Source organism: Natrix helvetica (genome assembly GCF_964273705.1).
Source record: "Natrix helvetica genome assembly, chromosome: 7".
In the NCBI taxonomy this organism is placed as follows: domain Eukaryota; kingdom Metazoa; phylum Chordata; class Lepidosauria; order Squamata; family Natricidae; genus Natrix; species Natrix helvetica.
The window spans coordinates 45,356,270-45,372,066 of NC_138558.1; the positions used below are offsets into that span (position 1 = coordinate 45,356,270).

General features: G+C 35.9%; 1 protein-coding gene across 5 annotated transcripts in view; it reads right to left on the reverse strand.

Annotated features, from left to right (window-relative positions):
• Positions 1-2,548: 2,548 nt before the first annotated feature.
• STOX2 (storkhead box 2) overlaps positions 2,549-15,797 on the reverse strand; it is a 98,803-nt gene continuing 85,554 nt past the window's right edge. For all 5 annotated transcript variants that reach the window (XM_081959708.1, XM_081959709.1, XM_081959705.1 and 2 more), the window contains exon 4: positions 2,549-9,388. In XM_081959708.1, the coding sequence (XP_081815834.1) occupies positions 9,193-9,388 (196 nt within the window). In that variant the 3' untranslated portion in view covers positions 2,549-9,192. The remainder of the gene's footprint in view (positions 9,389-15,797) is intronic.

Here is a 15,797-nt window from a genome sequence, read left to right on the forward strand (position 1 = left end):
ATCCATCTCCAAGTCTCAAATGAGCCACACACAAACTGATTAATACAGTATAGGTTTGCATTCAAAATACAGTAGATTCACTGTATGAACTTACGTTTTACAAATCATCTCCTTTACCACAATCCCCCTTGAAAATACTATCAGTGTAAAAAATAATTGATTCAGATCAGGTTTGTTTTGTTTCATTTCTTTCTGGTATGGCTCTTCCATCATGAAACTCACAAATTCATTGTCCAAACATCGAATTTGAGTCCCCATCACGTAATACTTAATTCTTAACACAATCTTCTCCATTTTTGTTTTTCTCTCGTGGACATGCACACATCCTTTTCTGAGCTCCACTTTGCCCAAGCGGCGATATTTATTACACTTTCTCAGTTTAATGACAGCTGCTGGGCACCCATGTCACCTAAAGTCCCGTTGGCAGGCATCCTTACCATGACCTGCTTAAACTATATTTGAAACCACCCTTTCTCCCAATATCACCAGTGATCACTGACAGAAGGCTTAGAATGCATAATAAAGCTCACTAAAGTGACAGAAAAGTGCAGAGTTCAGTACTAAAAATCTTTTTAAAAGCATGTTCATCTGAAATACAGTATGACAAATTTCTATCATTCCCCAGAACAGAGTCAGACCATAAGGCCTCCTTCTTCTATTATAATATTGACACATTATGTTTGATTCCTTGAGCTATTGTTTACCATGTAATTCCAATCTTTGTCATCAGTTTTTTTTTCATTAGCGTTAATTAAATGAATAATATGTTCTTCCAGCATGTAATCTGAAATGCAAAACTCTCAAAAAGGTGAAATAATAGTCCTATAGCCAGTTACGTGGCTAATCATTGAACTCAATGGAACTTTTTTTCTCAGTAGAATATATAGGTTTGCACTAGTACTGGAGGAAATAAAAACACAGAATAAAAAGGTGAAAATGAGTCTATTTGGACATTTAGGGAGCAGTTTTATGCATTTCAATATCCCTGCAGAGAATTTCTGGATTGAGACAGCACAGCTGTCTGCATGAGAGCTCATGTCTCAGGAAGTGAATTGTAGAGTGAAAAGCTAATAAAACTGGAAGCCTGGGAGAGAACATCTGGTATGTTTGAGACGGTAGAACATGAGTTCCCTTGAGCCAATCAGCAACTTTGCTGGTAATTTTTCAAGCAAGTCATGTATGCCATTTAGGCCTCCCAAGACTCGGAAAGTCACAAACTGCAAAAATAATTTTGTCCATGAGATTATCCTACAATATATAACCTTTGTGCCCCACTCAAATTAAATTGGATCAGTGCCCCACAAACACTGGTCGTTCTTTCTTTCCAATAAAGAGAGAGCTGAACAAGTTAAATCTAGGGTTTGGTGATTTTTTGATAGTTTAGCACTTGAGAGAAATGTACAATTAAAGCAATATTTTTGCATAAAGGTGTGCAGGGATGCCAAAATGATTTCACCCCAAAATAATCCTGCACAGTGGCATGCAAACCAGATTGAATTCTAACCACTGTAAATTCCAAATATACTATTTTGAATTCAAACAGCCTGTCTTGCATTTGAGCACAGCCGTTTCGATTATTGTAGAAAGTGTTCTGAAACATCTGTTTTGTTTCAAAACAATCCCACAATGATCCAAACAGTCCTTTTCCAATACAAAACAGCTGTTTTAAAGTCAAAACAATGGTTTCAAACTCGAAACCGGACAATTCAAACTGTTTTGCATGCTTTAGTTCTTGCATACCTATCTTTTTACTAAATGCTTAATTTTTAGAAAAATGCTAGTTTTAATAATAAACTATTACATATCAGGTATGAAAAAATACCTCTTTCCAGAATCCTGCAGTGAAGGGTCAGATATGTGATTCTTGTCAAACAAATATAGCAATCCAACAGATGACTCTAAATTATACAGTTCAACTGTTTTGTATGAGGAAAGTTCAAATATATTCTTAGGTTCAAATGCCACATGACCATGAAGCTTTCTTGATGCTTGACCAATTACCAACTCTCAACCTATCTAAAAGGAGTGGTGCCATAGTAAAATGATGTTTAGTTGCCTTGAGGTCCTTGGAGAAGAAGTAGGTATAAATGAAAGAAAGCTTTTCTTCACTAAAGGAAGACTTCATAAGTATTCTCAAACTGATCTTTCAATATATGATGTTTTCTGAAAGATCTGTGAGAAAATTATATTTCAATTATTATAATCAAGTTTTAAAGATAATGATGTAAGGAAAATTCATACCTCAATGGCCAAACCAAGTTTCAACCACATCATTAAGGAATCAAGATGGGAAAGTCTGCTTATTTTCTCTTCCTAAGGAGGAACATAACTAACTGCTAGTTAGGAAGAGACAGTACTTAGCAAAATAAATTAATTGTTAGGTGCCATAAGGCTTAATTTTTTTTTTTTACAAAAATTCTAACACAAAAAAAGTATAACATTCACATGATAAAATGAGTTGAAAACACAGAACATAATTGTATGCACATTTTCCTTACAGCACTGGAATTTGCAAAATAAAATAAAAAAGGCTTGAAAACACAACATATAACCAAATGTTATTTAATATTTTAAAAAGTAACACAATCCAAAATGGATATTTCACACAACACTACATAAACAACATGAACACGGTATTACCATATGAAGGGACTTTCAAATATAGACTTACAAAAATCCCTGTCCTTTTTTAAAGTTATTTTACTAAGCATGACAAGTTATCATCATTTACAATATGGTACACTGACACAATAAAAACCATGTCACAAATGTGCTGTTATAAATCAGTAACGTTAAGGGAAGACATTTCATGAACTGTAATTATTTCATATGAAATTCTGTACAATATAAACAGAACATCCAGCACGGATGACCTTTACAGCAACCAGAGACCAAGTAATTTTAATATTTCTTTTTCAGTGCAAACACATTTGTACAAGGCTGTCTTGGTTGCAAAACTCCCTTCTAGCATACAGTAAGTCCCACTTGCATTTATTTACTCATTTAAACCTAATGCAACAGTCACATTCAGTCACTCAGAGAAGGTTACCTGCAGAATTATGAACCCTTAAATGGAAAGTCTTTTGATGACATATAAGTTACTCATTGGGCCCTATTGAGATCTTTCATGCTTACAGGCAGGTGTTTGATGTATATCCATTTTAACAGCATTGTAACTTGAAAATCAGAGTACTGTTACAGATGATTATCAACTAGCATCAAGGGGTGTGTGTGGGTAAGTTTCTCACAGAGAGAAGAGCAATTTGTCTAGAATACCTTTTATGATCCAGAACTCAAAGTGGAGGCACTCTGGTGAGTTTATGAAGTGTTTGTGTATCATATACTTGATATGATAGGAGCTTGCAGGCCCAAATTATGAAATACAATAGCTCTATGTGTATTTCTCCAATAAAAGTAAATCTCAATGACTCTATTCAAATTATACCTATCCAACGTACAGAAGTCACTACTGTTCTATACTGCTGCATAAGCTAGTAATACATTACACTTCTCTGAAGTGTTGAGTGTAGCCTTTGCTTCAGTCACATGTTAGAAGAGGCACCATATTTTGTTTTATCCATGGCTCACAGAAGCCTGGATTGTCCTGCTAATTTTGCCATCGTGCTATGCAGCAGGTCTGTTTTTCAATCTGTCTCTGCACCTAAAATGGGGGATCAGCAGTTTTCCTAATTATCACCTGATGTTTAAACTCTGTCTTTGCGGCTCTAAGAAAGACTGCGATATTATGAGCAAAAAACTGTAGTACAATATACTTAGTTCCACACATTACTCAACCCCCACATTTGCCTTACACTTTGTGTACTGAATGCATATCATACAAACATTTTATGCATTCATCTTGAGCTGAGCTGAAACCATTATTGTGACATTAATGGTTCTATTCCAGTAATGTTATCTTTAAAACAAACAAAATATTCAAGCCATTTTAAAAACACAAAGTCTATGTTTAGTCTATCATTTCAGTTAAAGTAAACATGATTTGCACCAATGAACATGAAAGCAGATTTGGAATGACAGCATGTAACAATATCACGAGATATCTTACTCGCTTCCTTTGATCCCAAATCCAGTGTTAGCACCTCGTATAGAAATCTGCAGCAGAGAAAGGCTTAAAATGTCAGCTGTATGGAGAGAAAACCTCCAGTAGCTGGTTTGTGTGCTTTCAAAGAGGCTGTGACCATTTCTTGGTAGGTAATCCAAGAAGTTCTCCAGAAGGGCAGATCAGGGCTGGGCAATTTGGAAGTGCCACAGACCTTGAACAAAAAAATGCTTACAATAATTATCTGGATGCTTAGGACTGAAAGGGGATTTTCTTTTCTTTTGCAAAAGCCAGACCACAAAAAAGAAAGTTTTTCTATTTTATAAAATCACTTGCATAGAGGAGCAGAAAGAAGTATAAACTACGACAAACTACATTAATGAATTTGGCGACTTCCTGTTAAGGTAAGTCCCACATAAAATATATTTAATTTTTTTCCTTGCTTGCATTAATTTTTTTCCCTTTTTTGTCAATGGGAACGGCTATGTTGTTGGAAGTCGGACATTTTGGCACTAACTCTGGATAAGAGCTAGTGCAAGGCTTCACAGTAATTTCTTTTCTTCAATAACTTTAAATGAATGCTGCTGTATTAATACTGATCTTATTTTAAACATTTATTATAAGCATTCAGGCAAAGATCCCCTGATGTACAATAAATTCAGGTCAGATGGCAGCATCCTTACTTGATAAATTTGTGAACCTAAGAACATTTCCTTAAAAGCAAGTCAATGTATTTCAGTGGAGTTTGGACTTGTGAAGTCAAGGCACAATATCAGTGCAACCTATAACCACTATTTCATGACCTACTCATTTTATTAAATCATTCACTACCTCCCAAAATAGAAGTAGCTGCCATTTCTTATGGACAGCTAATGCTGGTGATTTACTGAGAGTAAGAATGCTGTTTAATTACACAACTTTTATATTTATCTAGTTATTATATTCAGGGAGGACTGTTGTCATTGTGTCCATGACCGCACCACACAGCTTGAATTCTGGGAAGTGGCATCTTCTGCATTTCTATAAGGGAGATTAATCCCTTCACCTTTGGAGGGTGGATTACTTCTTGATTTCTGGATGGATCTGCATAGGGTTGTCATTAGGAAAGGTCTAGTTGCTGTTCTCCTTTCAGGTGAACAAAGGAGCACAGGAGCAAACTAGCATTCAGATTGCAGCTGCAGAATCTGGATAACTTTGCTGTATGATTGCAGTATGTTTCAGGCACACCGTATCCATGGCCATGAATATAATAAATACCATTTTACTTTTTAACATCTTAAAATATTCTGAAAATATGTTCCTCTAATTATCTTTTTAAAAATCCTGCATTGAAGGGAAAAATCCAACCTGTATGTCTAGCACATCAGCAGCAATATAGCTGTTGTAAGGCAGCTGCCATTTAAATGCCTCTTGATCCTCCAACTTTCTCTAGATTTTTTTAATGTACTTCTTAACTGCTCCTCATTAAAAAAAAAAAACAGGAAACAACCTGATTATCATTTTAAAATGAAAATCAAGGGTTTCATCTTATATTGTGGCTACATTCCCGATGTCAAAATGTCAAGACATCAGACTACTTATTTCATTGTAAAATGGACTCAACTTATAATATTTAACCCCCAAGATGCCTAAGATCAAAAACGGAGAAATTTATCACACCCATGGGCAATTAATGTAAGGATGTAAATTAAGTTCTGGCATGCTTCTGCCCACAAGTGGGGCAGAATAGGGCCCAAAGTGTTCCAATGGAGGCAGTTAAAATAGCCAGTGTGTCTCCTGTTAAGCCCTAAACTGCCAGTCATATTCCATATACTGTATCTATTAACAGGCTTCTAAATTACAAGCAACACTTGACTTTCTATCAGGTTGACATTTCAACAGAAATGGAAATACAAAGGACAATTTTGATCCTCCCTTTGTTTATCTAAAAGATTCTACAACTTTTTTTATAAAATCTTGTACTACTAAAGTCAAAAGCCAATTTAACACAGTAACAGGAAATCATGGCAATGAAAAAATGACTTCATACACAAGCACCGACACACGAGAGAACATCATGGCCTTTTTTTTTTCCATAAAGTTTTAAATGCTGCTCTTAACATTACCTTTTTTTAAAATGTTGCTGCATTTCATCAAATTCATGGAGGTAGTTATATGTGTAAAAAAATCTTTTTTTTTACCATAAAAGTAAAATGTTGTATTATAATAATACATATTCAGTGTGCAAAATGCCGACAGATTTGTGTTGACCCTTTAAAGTCACAACATAGAAATTCAACGCATTCTGGTTTTGTAAACCTTTCAGTTGGTATAGTAAAAGGAGGATAATCAACCATGTAATACAAGATCATCGTAATTTTATCACAGGATAAGTTTATCACTCAACACTCAAGCTCCGCTCCTGTGGGTATATATCTATAATCTCAAAATGGGCTTTCCTTAAAAAATAATGCACAATAAGAACATTTCTTTTTGTAACTTCTGTTTATATTACATGTTGCAAGAATTACATTAATGCTAATAAAAAGTCATAAACATACTCTTGGCCAATAACCATGCCAACATAGCCAGGACCTTTTTAAAGCTCTTCTTTGGGACCCCTTAAATGTCAACTTAAGATAATCTGTAAATATAACAGTGGTGTGATTTATTTTGCATAACTGCTACAGGTACCCATTTCAATAATTCTCATTTATGAATAAAGTAATTTCCCATGTGGTAATATCTGCCCCATTTAATACTGTGTTTTTAATTTTTGCTGTTGGCCGTAAGTTAAGCAACCTGTTTCTACAATTTTTACTTGGTGAACTAATACATATGATGCTATCAGAACATGTTTCAAATTCAAATTTTAATGACTATAACAGTTTTTCCCCTTCAAAACCTATTTGGAAACTGTATGTATTAAAATACTGCTAATGTTATATGTGTCAGTAGTAAGTTCTGTCCAGCAATGCCTTAATGGATCATTACAACATAGTTTCAAATTCAGAGGAGAGGTGACCAAGGACTCAAAGCATAATATTCTTCATTATGTGCCGTGGGCTCTACCTTTCTCTTTGCAGGAAACAGAACTTACACATGATAATAAATAAGGTATCTAATCCTTCTCCTGTACTGCTTGTTCTAAGTGAAGAATGATTGCAACTCAAAATGAAATGACTCAGGAAGCATGGTGGAACGTTTCCCAACACTGAAGGGAAGAAAGCGGCTCCTGCTTGTTCAAATTGCAAAAGGTACTTCTAGGTTTTTCAATAGGTTTCAAACCCAGTGGAATAACTGATCAAAATGTAAACTGAAACCAAACCAAGTCTGATTTATAAAGCTATTTCAAGAAGCACCTGCAAGCTGTTCAAAACCGGTTTCAAAGTGCACCTTCAGAAGACAACACAGAACACAAGTGAAGCTTGAAAAGTTATATTGTCACCAATAGCTGATGAAATACTGCCTTTAATGGTATATTTTATTTTATCACCTGAAGATCAACAAAAGACAAATAGTGTAAATGTCAATGTGTGCACAACAGTTTACACTACTCCTGATCTTACTGAATTTCATAGTTTGACTTGCACCACAATTACGATTGTTTGAAAAACAAATTTTCAGCAATGTGGGATTGCATAAATAACTGAAGCAGAATTTGGCCCTTTATATTATTCAAGTTTACTTCTGAAACTGTAAACTTCCCTAACCATTAATTTAGTATACTTTTTTTTCCAAAAATAAATTACTTTGGATTAGCCATTGCAGGACATATACTTTATAATAAATCAATGCATATAATAACAGAACTTCTGTTATTAATTTTATGAATTTTATACGAGAGGTAAATAAGGTATTTTATGGACCTAGCTTTTGATGATGAAAAATCTAATTAAGCTTTCTATGCATCAATGCATCAATGTTTATCACCTCTCATATCAGGAAAGTGATCTCTTTGCATATCAGCAACACTTCTAGATATGTTTAATTTCAATTTCTGTGATTGTTCTTAAACTTAGTATTTCCATACAATGTTTACTTACAAAGAAATATAATTCAATAAAAAGCCTGAAGTTTATTAGTATCTATATCTGTTTTCTACAATGTAAGCTCATTTCAATAGCCTAATTTAGGCACTCTAAAATCTACATAAAATAGAAATATAATATGTCCTTCCATAGAAAGAAATCAACTCTTCAGGCCACTATTATTTGTATTACAAAGAGCTTTTTTTAAAATAATTGTTCAAATTCTTTCAATATTAGTAATATTTGGGGGTAATAGCTGGGGTAACACATTAAAGTGATTGCTTAACTTTATTTGCTATTTAGTATTTGCTATGTTTGCTACCTCTCCTATCACTTAACGATGTGTCCCAGTCAAAGTTAGTATTTTCTTTACTCATCATCTATTACAAGTATTAAACCCCTCCTTGCAAATATGCAAAATTAAGAAATAAGATTTAGGCAAATATCTACTTTTTACTTTAAAAGAACTCAAATAACATAAAAATAGGTAACTTCTCCATTAGCTCCTACCTCTTCCCACATTTTAAAAACATGACCTTTTTAAACTAACTTTTGCTATGATTTCTTGCAAGATCATGTCATGAAGACTCACAGTGAAAATGACAGATATATAAATAATTCACAGGTAGAGCTGAGGTCTTTCCTAATCTTGTTTGGCATTGTTTGCCTCCAAGGTGACCCTTTAGCTGTTTACTTTTGATGAAGGCTCAGTTTATAAAGCAAAAAAATCACATCTGTGGTAAACAGTTTAATCAGTGGTGGGGGCATCACATATCTGTGGCATTTTTAAATGAAGTTGGCAACTGCATGACATTGAAAATGCAGATTACACTTACAGTGTCTAGACTTTCATATATGTGCTCAGTTACAATAAGTGAAGCAAAAGTGTACATATTGTCCCTATTCTGTTGCTACAGAGCCGCAAAATGTGAAAAGCAATGCCTTGAAATAAAGATTTCTTTGTTGCCCTTAGCCTATCTAGCAGCACAGTTTAAGTTGACACAAAAACTATGCAGTTAAAATGCCTGGTTTATTTTTTCCCTCCGAACACGTAAACATCAATCTCAGTGTCGTAAACTTTGATGTATACGATGAGACAGAAGATGTGAGGCAGAAGCACTATCAAACACTTGTAACAGAAGCTTGCAAGCAATTAGCGGGTTTCTGCAGTTTTTCAGTTTCGCTTGTTGGAGGGTCAGCAGTTGCTCGGAAGCTGAACACTGGACCTACACCACCATGCGCAGGACTGAGAGCTGGATTTTGGCGTCTGTTGCTTTCAACAATGCTTGAAGTATTGGAAGCTAAGCTCTCACGGGTACTAAAGAAAGAGAAAAAAATAATTATCAATGTAACCTATCCATGAGCTGGCCATAAGGAAAAAAAACAAAGTGCCATCAAGAGAACCTTCAGTGTCTGATTATAAATATATGCTATTCTGTGCATTCTGTAAATTCCAACCCAGGTACTAAAATGGATATTTTATACTTATTTTTAAGGAAAACCATACTTTAGTCCACCACGTGTATAAAGATAGATGAAAGAGTCTAAAGAATGTTTGCTGCAAAGTCACTCCCCTAAGAGTGGCAAATGTTAGACATACATGAAGCCTTAGCACTACGAGCAGAATCAGAATAAATTCTATACGTTAAGGAAATAAATTATTTATTTCATTCCATATTATATTGTTGTTACAGAATGCAGCCTTTTGTGCAGACTTTACCATTTTCTGTTGTGTCTGATTTTACCACTTGTTGTTGAGTGTGTGTGTGTATGTGTGTGTCTTGATTTTTAAAAATATACTGATTATTCATAACTCTTTCTAAAATTGACTTTGAGAATTAATCTACAATGATACTTTATAAATATGTAACTTTAAAAAAACCATGGAGCTAAAGATGCTGGAATTATTAATAATACTTTATAGTTAAAATGTTTTTTTTAAATGTTAGAATTGCTGGATTTATCACTTGTCATTCAACTGGGAGAATCAGTGTGTTAATACTGCAGGTGAACTGTGGCATCTTTGCATTTTGGACTGTCCATCCAAAGATACAGTTATCCTCAATGTGTCCCTGCATGATTGAACAAAAATAGAGGAATTAGTGTTTTATTACAAGTTCTCATGTAGCATAGAGGACCCTATAGACTTTTCAAAATAATTTACTGTATTTCTAATATTAGCTCTTTCCCACAGTTTTATATGTCAACCATGTCCAAGGTTTGAATTTATGTTTAGCCCATTGATATATTAAATAGACATTTAACCAAACTTCCAAACATAATCAGCAATGGAAGGCAAACAGTAATTACATGTACAGCTAGTAACACTTGGTAGTTGTTAGGCACCATATAATGTGAATAGGAAAAACAATTGGTATTTTTGGGACAAATGACATTGATAGGATTTGTATATCATAGCAAATTACAATTTCCAAGTATTCTGGCTTAGTATACACAAGCCAATATGTTTGTTAACAACTAAAAAAGATTGGCTTAAGTAAACAGGGACACCCGGAAACTATTTCTGTAAATTGTTTTTAATGGTGTTGGTGATTTTGTCTGCCTTCCAAACCAGAATTAAAAATCATTATTTGTTCTTGTTTAATTCTTAGCTTAGTTAAAAGAAATATCTCACCTGTATTCCACAAATACTGAACTAAGATTTCAGTCAGTAAGTAAAGCAGGTGTTCTCATTTACACATAAGATGCTCTATGCATTTTTACATTGTCAGTGTAGAAACGTTGGTAAGAGAAATAAAATATTGATTCCTTCCAAATACAAATTATGTATAAATATTGTTTAGACCAGCGGTCCCCAAACTTTGTGGCTTGGCAGCCCAGCTGGGGGAAGGGGAACTGGGTGGCATGAATGGCAGGTTGGCATACAAACACGCAGCTCCACTCATACAAGAGAAAACAGAGGCCACTGGGGCGCAGTCTCGGCTCCTTCAGGCTTCTCCATGCCAAAAGCTTTTGCAAGGGTACGAAAGGCCTGAAGCAGCATGAGATAGCTCCTCTGAAGCCTTTTATCTGTTTGCAAAAGCTTTTGGGGTAGAGAAACCTTTGGGGGCGCGATCTTGCACTCCTTCAGACTCACCGAGGCTGCCTAATGCTCCAAAAGTGGAAAGGGTGTCCTGAGCAGGCAGCCTCAGTGAGTCAGCGAAGCTGAGCAGGCACGCTCATCCCACTCCGCCTCTGGTCTAACCATTCTGGTTTTGGAGCATTTGGAACCGGTGGCTTGGCTGAGGGAGGTAGAGGGGAACAAGGCCATGCAAGCAGTGTCTGGCGCGCAAGCACGGACAGCTCCACTCATGCAAGAGAGAAGCCTTTGGGGCACTTCGAGTGTGGCTGTAAGTGCTGGACATTTGTGCAAGTCGGGCTGCAAATGCCCACCGCTTGTGTGAGTGGGACTGCACATGCATGCGCCCACAACTCACATGGCCCAGTTGCAAGTAGGCCTCAGCCCAGTAGTGGGCCATGGCCTACAGATTGGGGACCCCCGGTTTAGACAAATGCAATAGTATTTGGTATTTGTCACATGCTAGAAATTATTGTAATATTATGTTGAAGAAGCGTTAGAAACCTGTACAAAAATATCTATGCACCACTGACAAGATTTTTCTTCCGATCAAAAATGTATTATATCTGTAATCATAACTGCATATGAAACAAACTGAATGGTTTACTATAATGCTATATGAAAGAATAAATTACAGAACACTGCAAAGAAATTTAGTCTGTAGTGATAAATATTTTAATTCTGTATGTATTTATATTGGTGCTATGTGGGGGAAGAGGTCCACCCTAGGCCCTTGTAGTATATGATGTGCTTAAGGCTTGGGTCTCTCACTACTCTTTTTATAGGAAATTGTTGGGTGAGGTCATTCAATGACATAGGTTGTAGTGTCATCAATAAGTTGATGATACACAGTTATATGTCACCACCCCTAGTTGGTCAGGTGATGCTGTGAAATGCTAATCTAGTTTTTGGATCTGTGAAGATTTGGATGGGGAGAACCAGCTCCAATGAAAGATTAGCAAGTAAAATGGCTTTAGGGTTTTGGCTTCCCAAGATCTGGTGATGTTTCATCTTTGATTCTTGATGGGATTGTACTTTCCTAGACAAAGCCAACTGATCCTATTCCTGGACAGAATGCCCTTGCTTATGTTTTTCACTGATTTGTGTATTCTTTTAAGCAGGGTGGGTGGGTAGGGTTTTTGCTACAGCTGCCCACAGTAGTTAAATTGCAGCAAAGAAATAGACAGATATGAAGGATCATATAATTTACTAATGTTGACTTTCCAAGCTAACATCCTCCATACATGTTGAATTCCAACTATTATCACTTTAGGATTAAGACAGCCAAAGTAATTATATCTAGAGCAACATTCTGAAATGGAATTCATGCCATCATTAGCTGAGATGGGTAATAAGTAGACTTCCTGACACTGATTCATGATTATGTGCCATCAGGTTTCTGACTTTTTAAGCACCTACGTAGATATTCTCTGTCCTGGTCCTGGTCCTTCAAAGCTTCCAAATGGCCACCTATCACCATTGTAACTGAATCCATCCACCTTGCTGTTGGTCATTATCTTTCCTTTTACTTTTCCCAGAATTAGAGCATTCTCTAAGGGGCATTATGTCTTTGCATGTCTGAAGTAGAACAATTAGAGCGTGGTCATTTGTGCCTTGTGTGAGAATTTTTGAGTTAATTTATTCCATGATCTAATGATATGTTTTCTGGGTATCCAAGTTATATTCAGGAGTCTTCTCCAACACCCAAATTCAATCTTGCTTTTTTAAAGTCCAACTTTTGCTTTTATAGGCTATTATACACCTGCACGATTCTGATATTATTATGCAATATGCTAGATGCAATTCCTATAATCCCTTACTACTAGCTATGCTGACTATGGATGACAGAAACTGTAGTTTAATAACAAACAGAAGGCCATATCTTGCTGACCTCTGTTTAAAAGCAATTTGCACAGCTAATCCGTACTTAAGATTTTGAAATCATATCCTTAGTTTTTCAGATCATAGTGAAAAATTGGAGAACTGAATAGGGGAACATAAGTCTAGGAAAGAAATGCATCTTCTCTGAAGCAATGGAAATAAGGAGATTGAAAGAAATGTAAAATCTGTGGGAAGATGAAAAGATTGGTTTCTTACCAATCTATGACAATATCAATAATATGTTAGCTGAAGTGATACAAAAAAGGCCCTTATTGAAATAGCCACGCCAAAATTTTTCTTTATATAAAGATAGCTATATCTCTTAGAAAGATGTGCCTACTTTATTAGGTATTATGTGAAACTATGTAAGATTCAAAAGATCTGCAATAATATAGTCTAGTCTGGTCTGATAAAACTACATGCTTAGTAGCAGACAAACCAATTTGAGAAGTAGCATCATAACTCAAAAACTGACCACAGAACAAAAGGAACAGGAAGGTATACAGCTTCACTGAGAAACTCAGGTTTCCTGGCACAAGTGTAGAAGCATTAACTGACAAGCAACATTCAGAAAAATAGAAACTCTGAAGCTAACTCTATTAAAATAATGTAACTGTTTCATATAAAGAACAATGTATTAGTGTCGGGGGGCGGCGCCTAGGAGTAGAGCCTTCTCTGTGGCGGGCCCAGCCCTGTGGAATGACCTCCCTCCGGATATTAGGAATACCTCTGACCTCCGCTCCTTTCATATTAAGCTTAAGACCCACCTATTCCAAGTAGCTGGCCTGGCTCAACTTTGATCTAACCATATCGCTCCTGACGGGCTTTTACTGGGTATTTTAATTATATTTAATTATCTAGGGGTTTTTAAATACTGTATTTTAATTGTTTTATTTGTCAGCCGACCTCCTCCTTGTGTATGTCTCGGTATATGTCTCTGTTATATGTTTGTTTTGTCCACATATTTATTTCATATGTTTCGTTGTACGCCGCCCCGAGTCCTTCGGGAGAGGGTGCGGCTAAGAAATAAATATTTATTATTATTATTATTATTATTATTATTATTATTATTATTATTATTATTATTATTATTATTATTATTATTATTATTATTAAATACTGTATTTTAATTGTTTTATTTATCAGCCGACCTCCTCCTTGTGTATGTCTCGGTATATGTCTCTGTTATATGTTTGTTTTGTCCATATTTATTTCATATGTTTCATTGTACGCCGCCCCGAGCCCTTCGGGAGAGGGTGCGGCTAAGAAATAAATATTTATTATTATTATTATTATTATTATTATTATTATTATTATTATTATTATTATTATTATTATTATTATTATTATTATTATTATTATTATTCAATGTATGTATCTGTACCATATTTTTCTTTAAGTTTAAGAAAAAATATATCTGGTGTTTGTTCAATCCTTTTCTTGCTTCTTTTCTTGCTGTCTAATCTCAGATTTTGGTCTACCTCAGTGGAATTCTCTATGATTTTTACCTGTTTTATAAGTAGATACTCTATATCAGCGATGGTGAACCTTTTTTTGCTCGTGTTTCATAAATGGGGGGAGCGCAGGGGGGTTGGGCGCAGGTGTGCTGCACCCATAATGCAATGCGCGACCCCCCCACTGCGCATGCGTGCATGACAGGCGTGACCCCCCCCCGCATTTTTTGCATGCTTTTTTCGCCCTCCCCAGGCTCCAGAGGCTTTATAGGAACCTGGGGAGGGTGAAAACAGCCTCCCCCCCCCCCCCAGGTCCTCCGAAGGCTTCAGGAGCTTTCCTGCAGCCTCCGGAGTGCAGAAAAATAGCCCTATGGGCAAACTGGACTTCCGGTTTGCTTGTAGGGTCGTTTTTAGTCTTCCAGAGCCTTCAGAAAAGCCTCCTAAAGGCCCCTGAAGGCTCCAGAGGACTAAAAACGGCCCTACGAGCAAACCGGATGTTCGTTCCCAAACTTACGATTTGCCCATAGGGCCGGTTTTTTGGCTCTGGAGGCTTCAGGAAAGTCACTTCTGGTTTGCTTGTAGGGTCATTTTTAGTCCTCTGGAGCTTTCAGAAAAGCCTCCTGAAGGCTCCGGAGGGCTTAAACCGGCCCTACGAGCAAACTGGAAGTCTGTCCCCAAATTTCTGGTTTGCTCATAGGGCTGGTTTTTTTTTTTTTTGCAGTTTTTTGCACTCCTGAAGCCTCTGTTTTGCTTGTAGGGTCGTTTTTAGTCCTCCAGAGCCTTCAGGGAAGCCTCATGAAGGTTCCTGAAGGCTCCGGAGGACTAAAAACGACCCTATGAGCAAACCTGAAGTCACTTAACTCTATAAGATATACTAAAAATCAATGCTGTTAAAATATCTAATGTCAATTGAAGTGGTAAATATTGATTGCAACTTCTTACTGACCTGACTGTTCTCCACTGCTATTGAAAAGCTGTTGAGTTAAAGATACTACCAAGAATCAAATATCCAAACAGTACAATTGGAGAGGTAAAGTTTTGACTTGGTATTAATACTTTGTAACCTCTAACTTTCTTCTAGAGCAGTGTTTTTCAACCTTTTTTGGGCAAAGGCACACTTGTTTCATGAAAAAAATCACGAGGCACACCACCCTTAGAAAATGTTAAAAAATTTAACTCTGTGCCTATATTGACTATATATAAAGCAATTCTCTTGAATAGGAATCAAATAAACACAAAGAAAGTATTTTATAATTACTTTATTATGAAATAGTAAGTAAACAGAAATATTAAAAATTATAAAATACTTTATT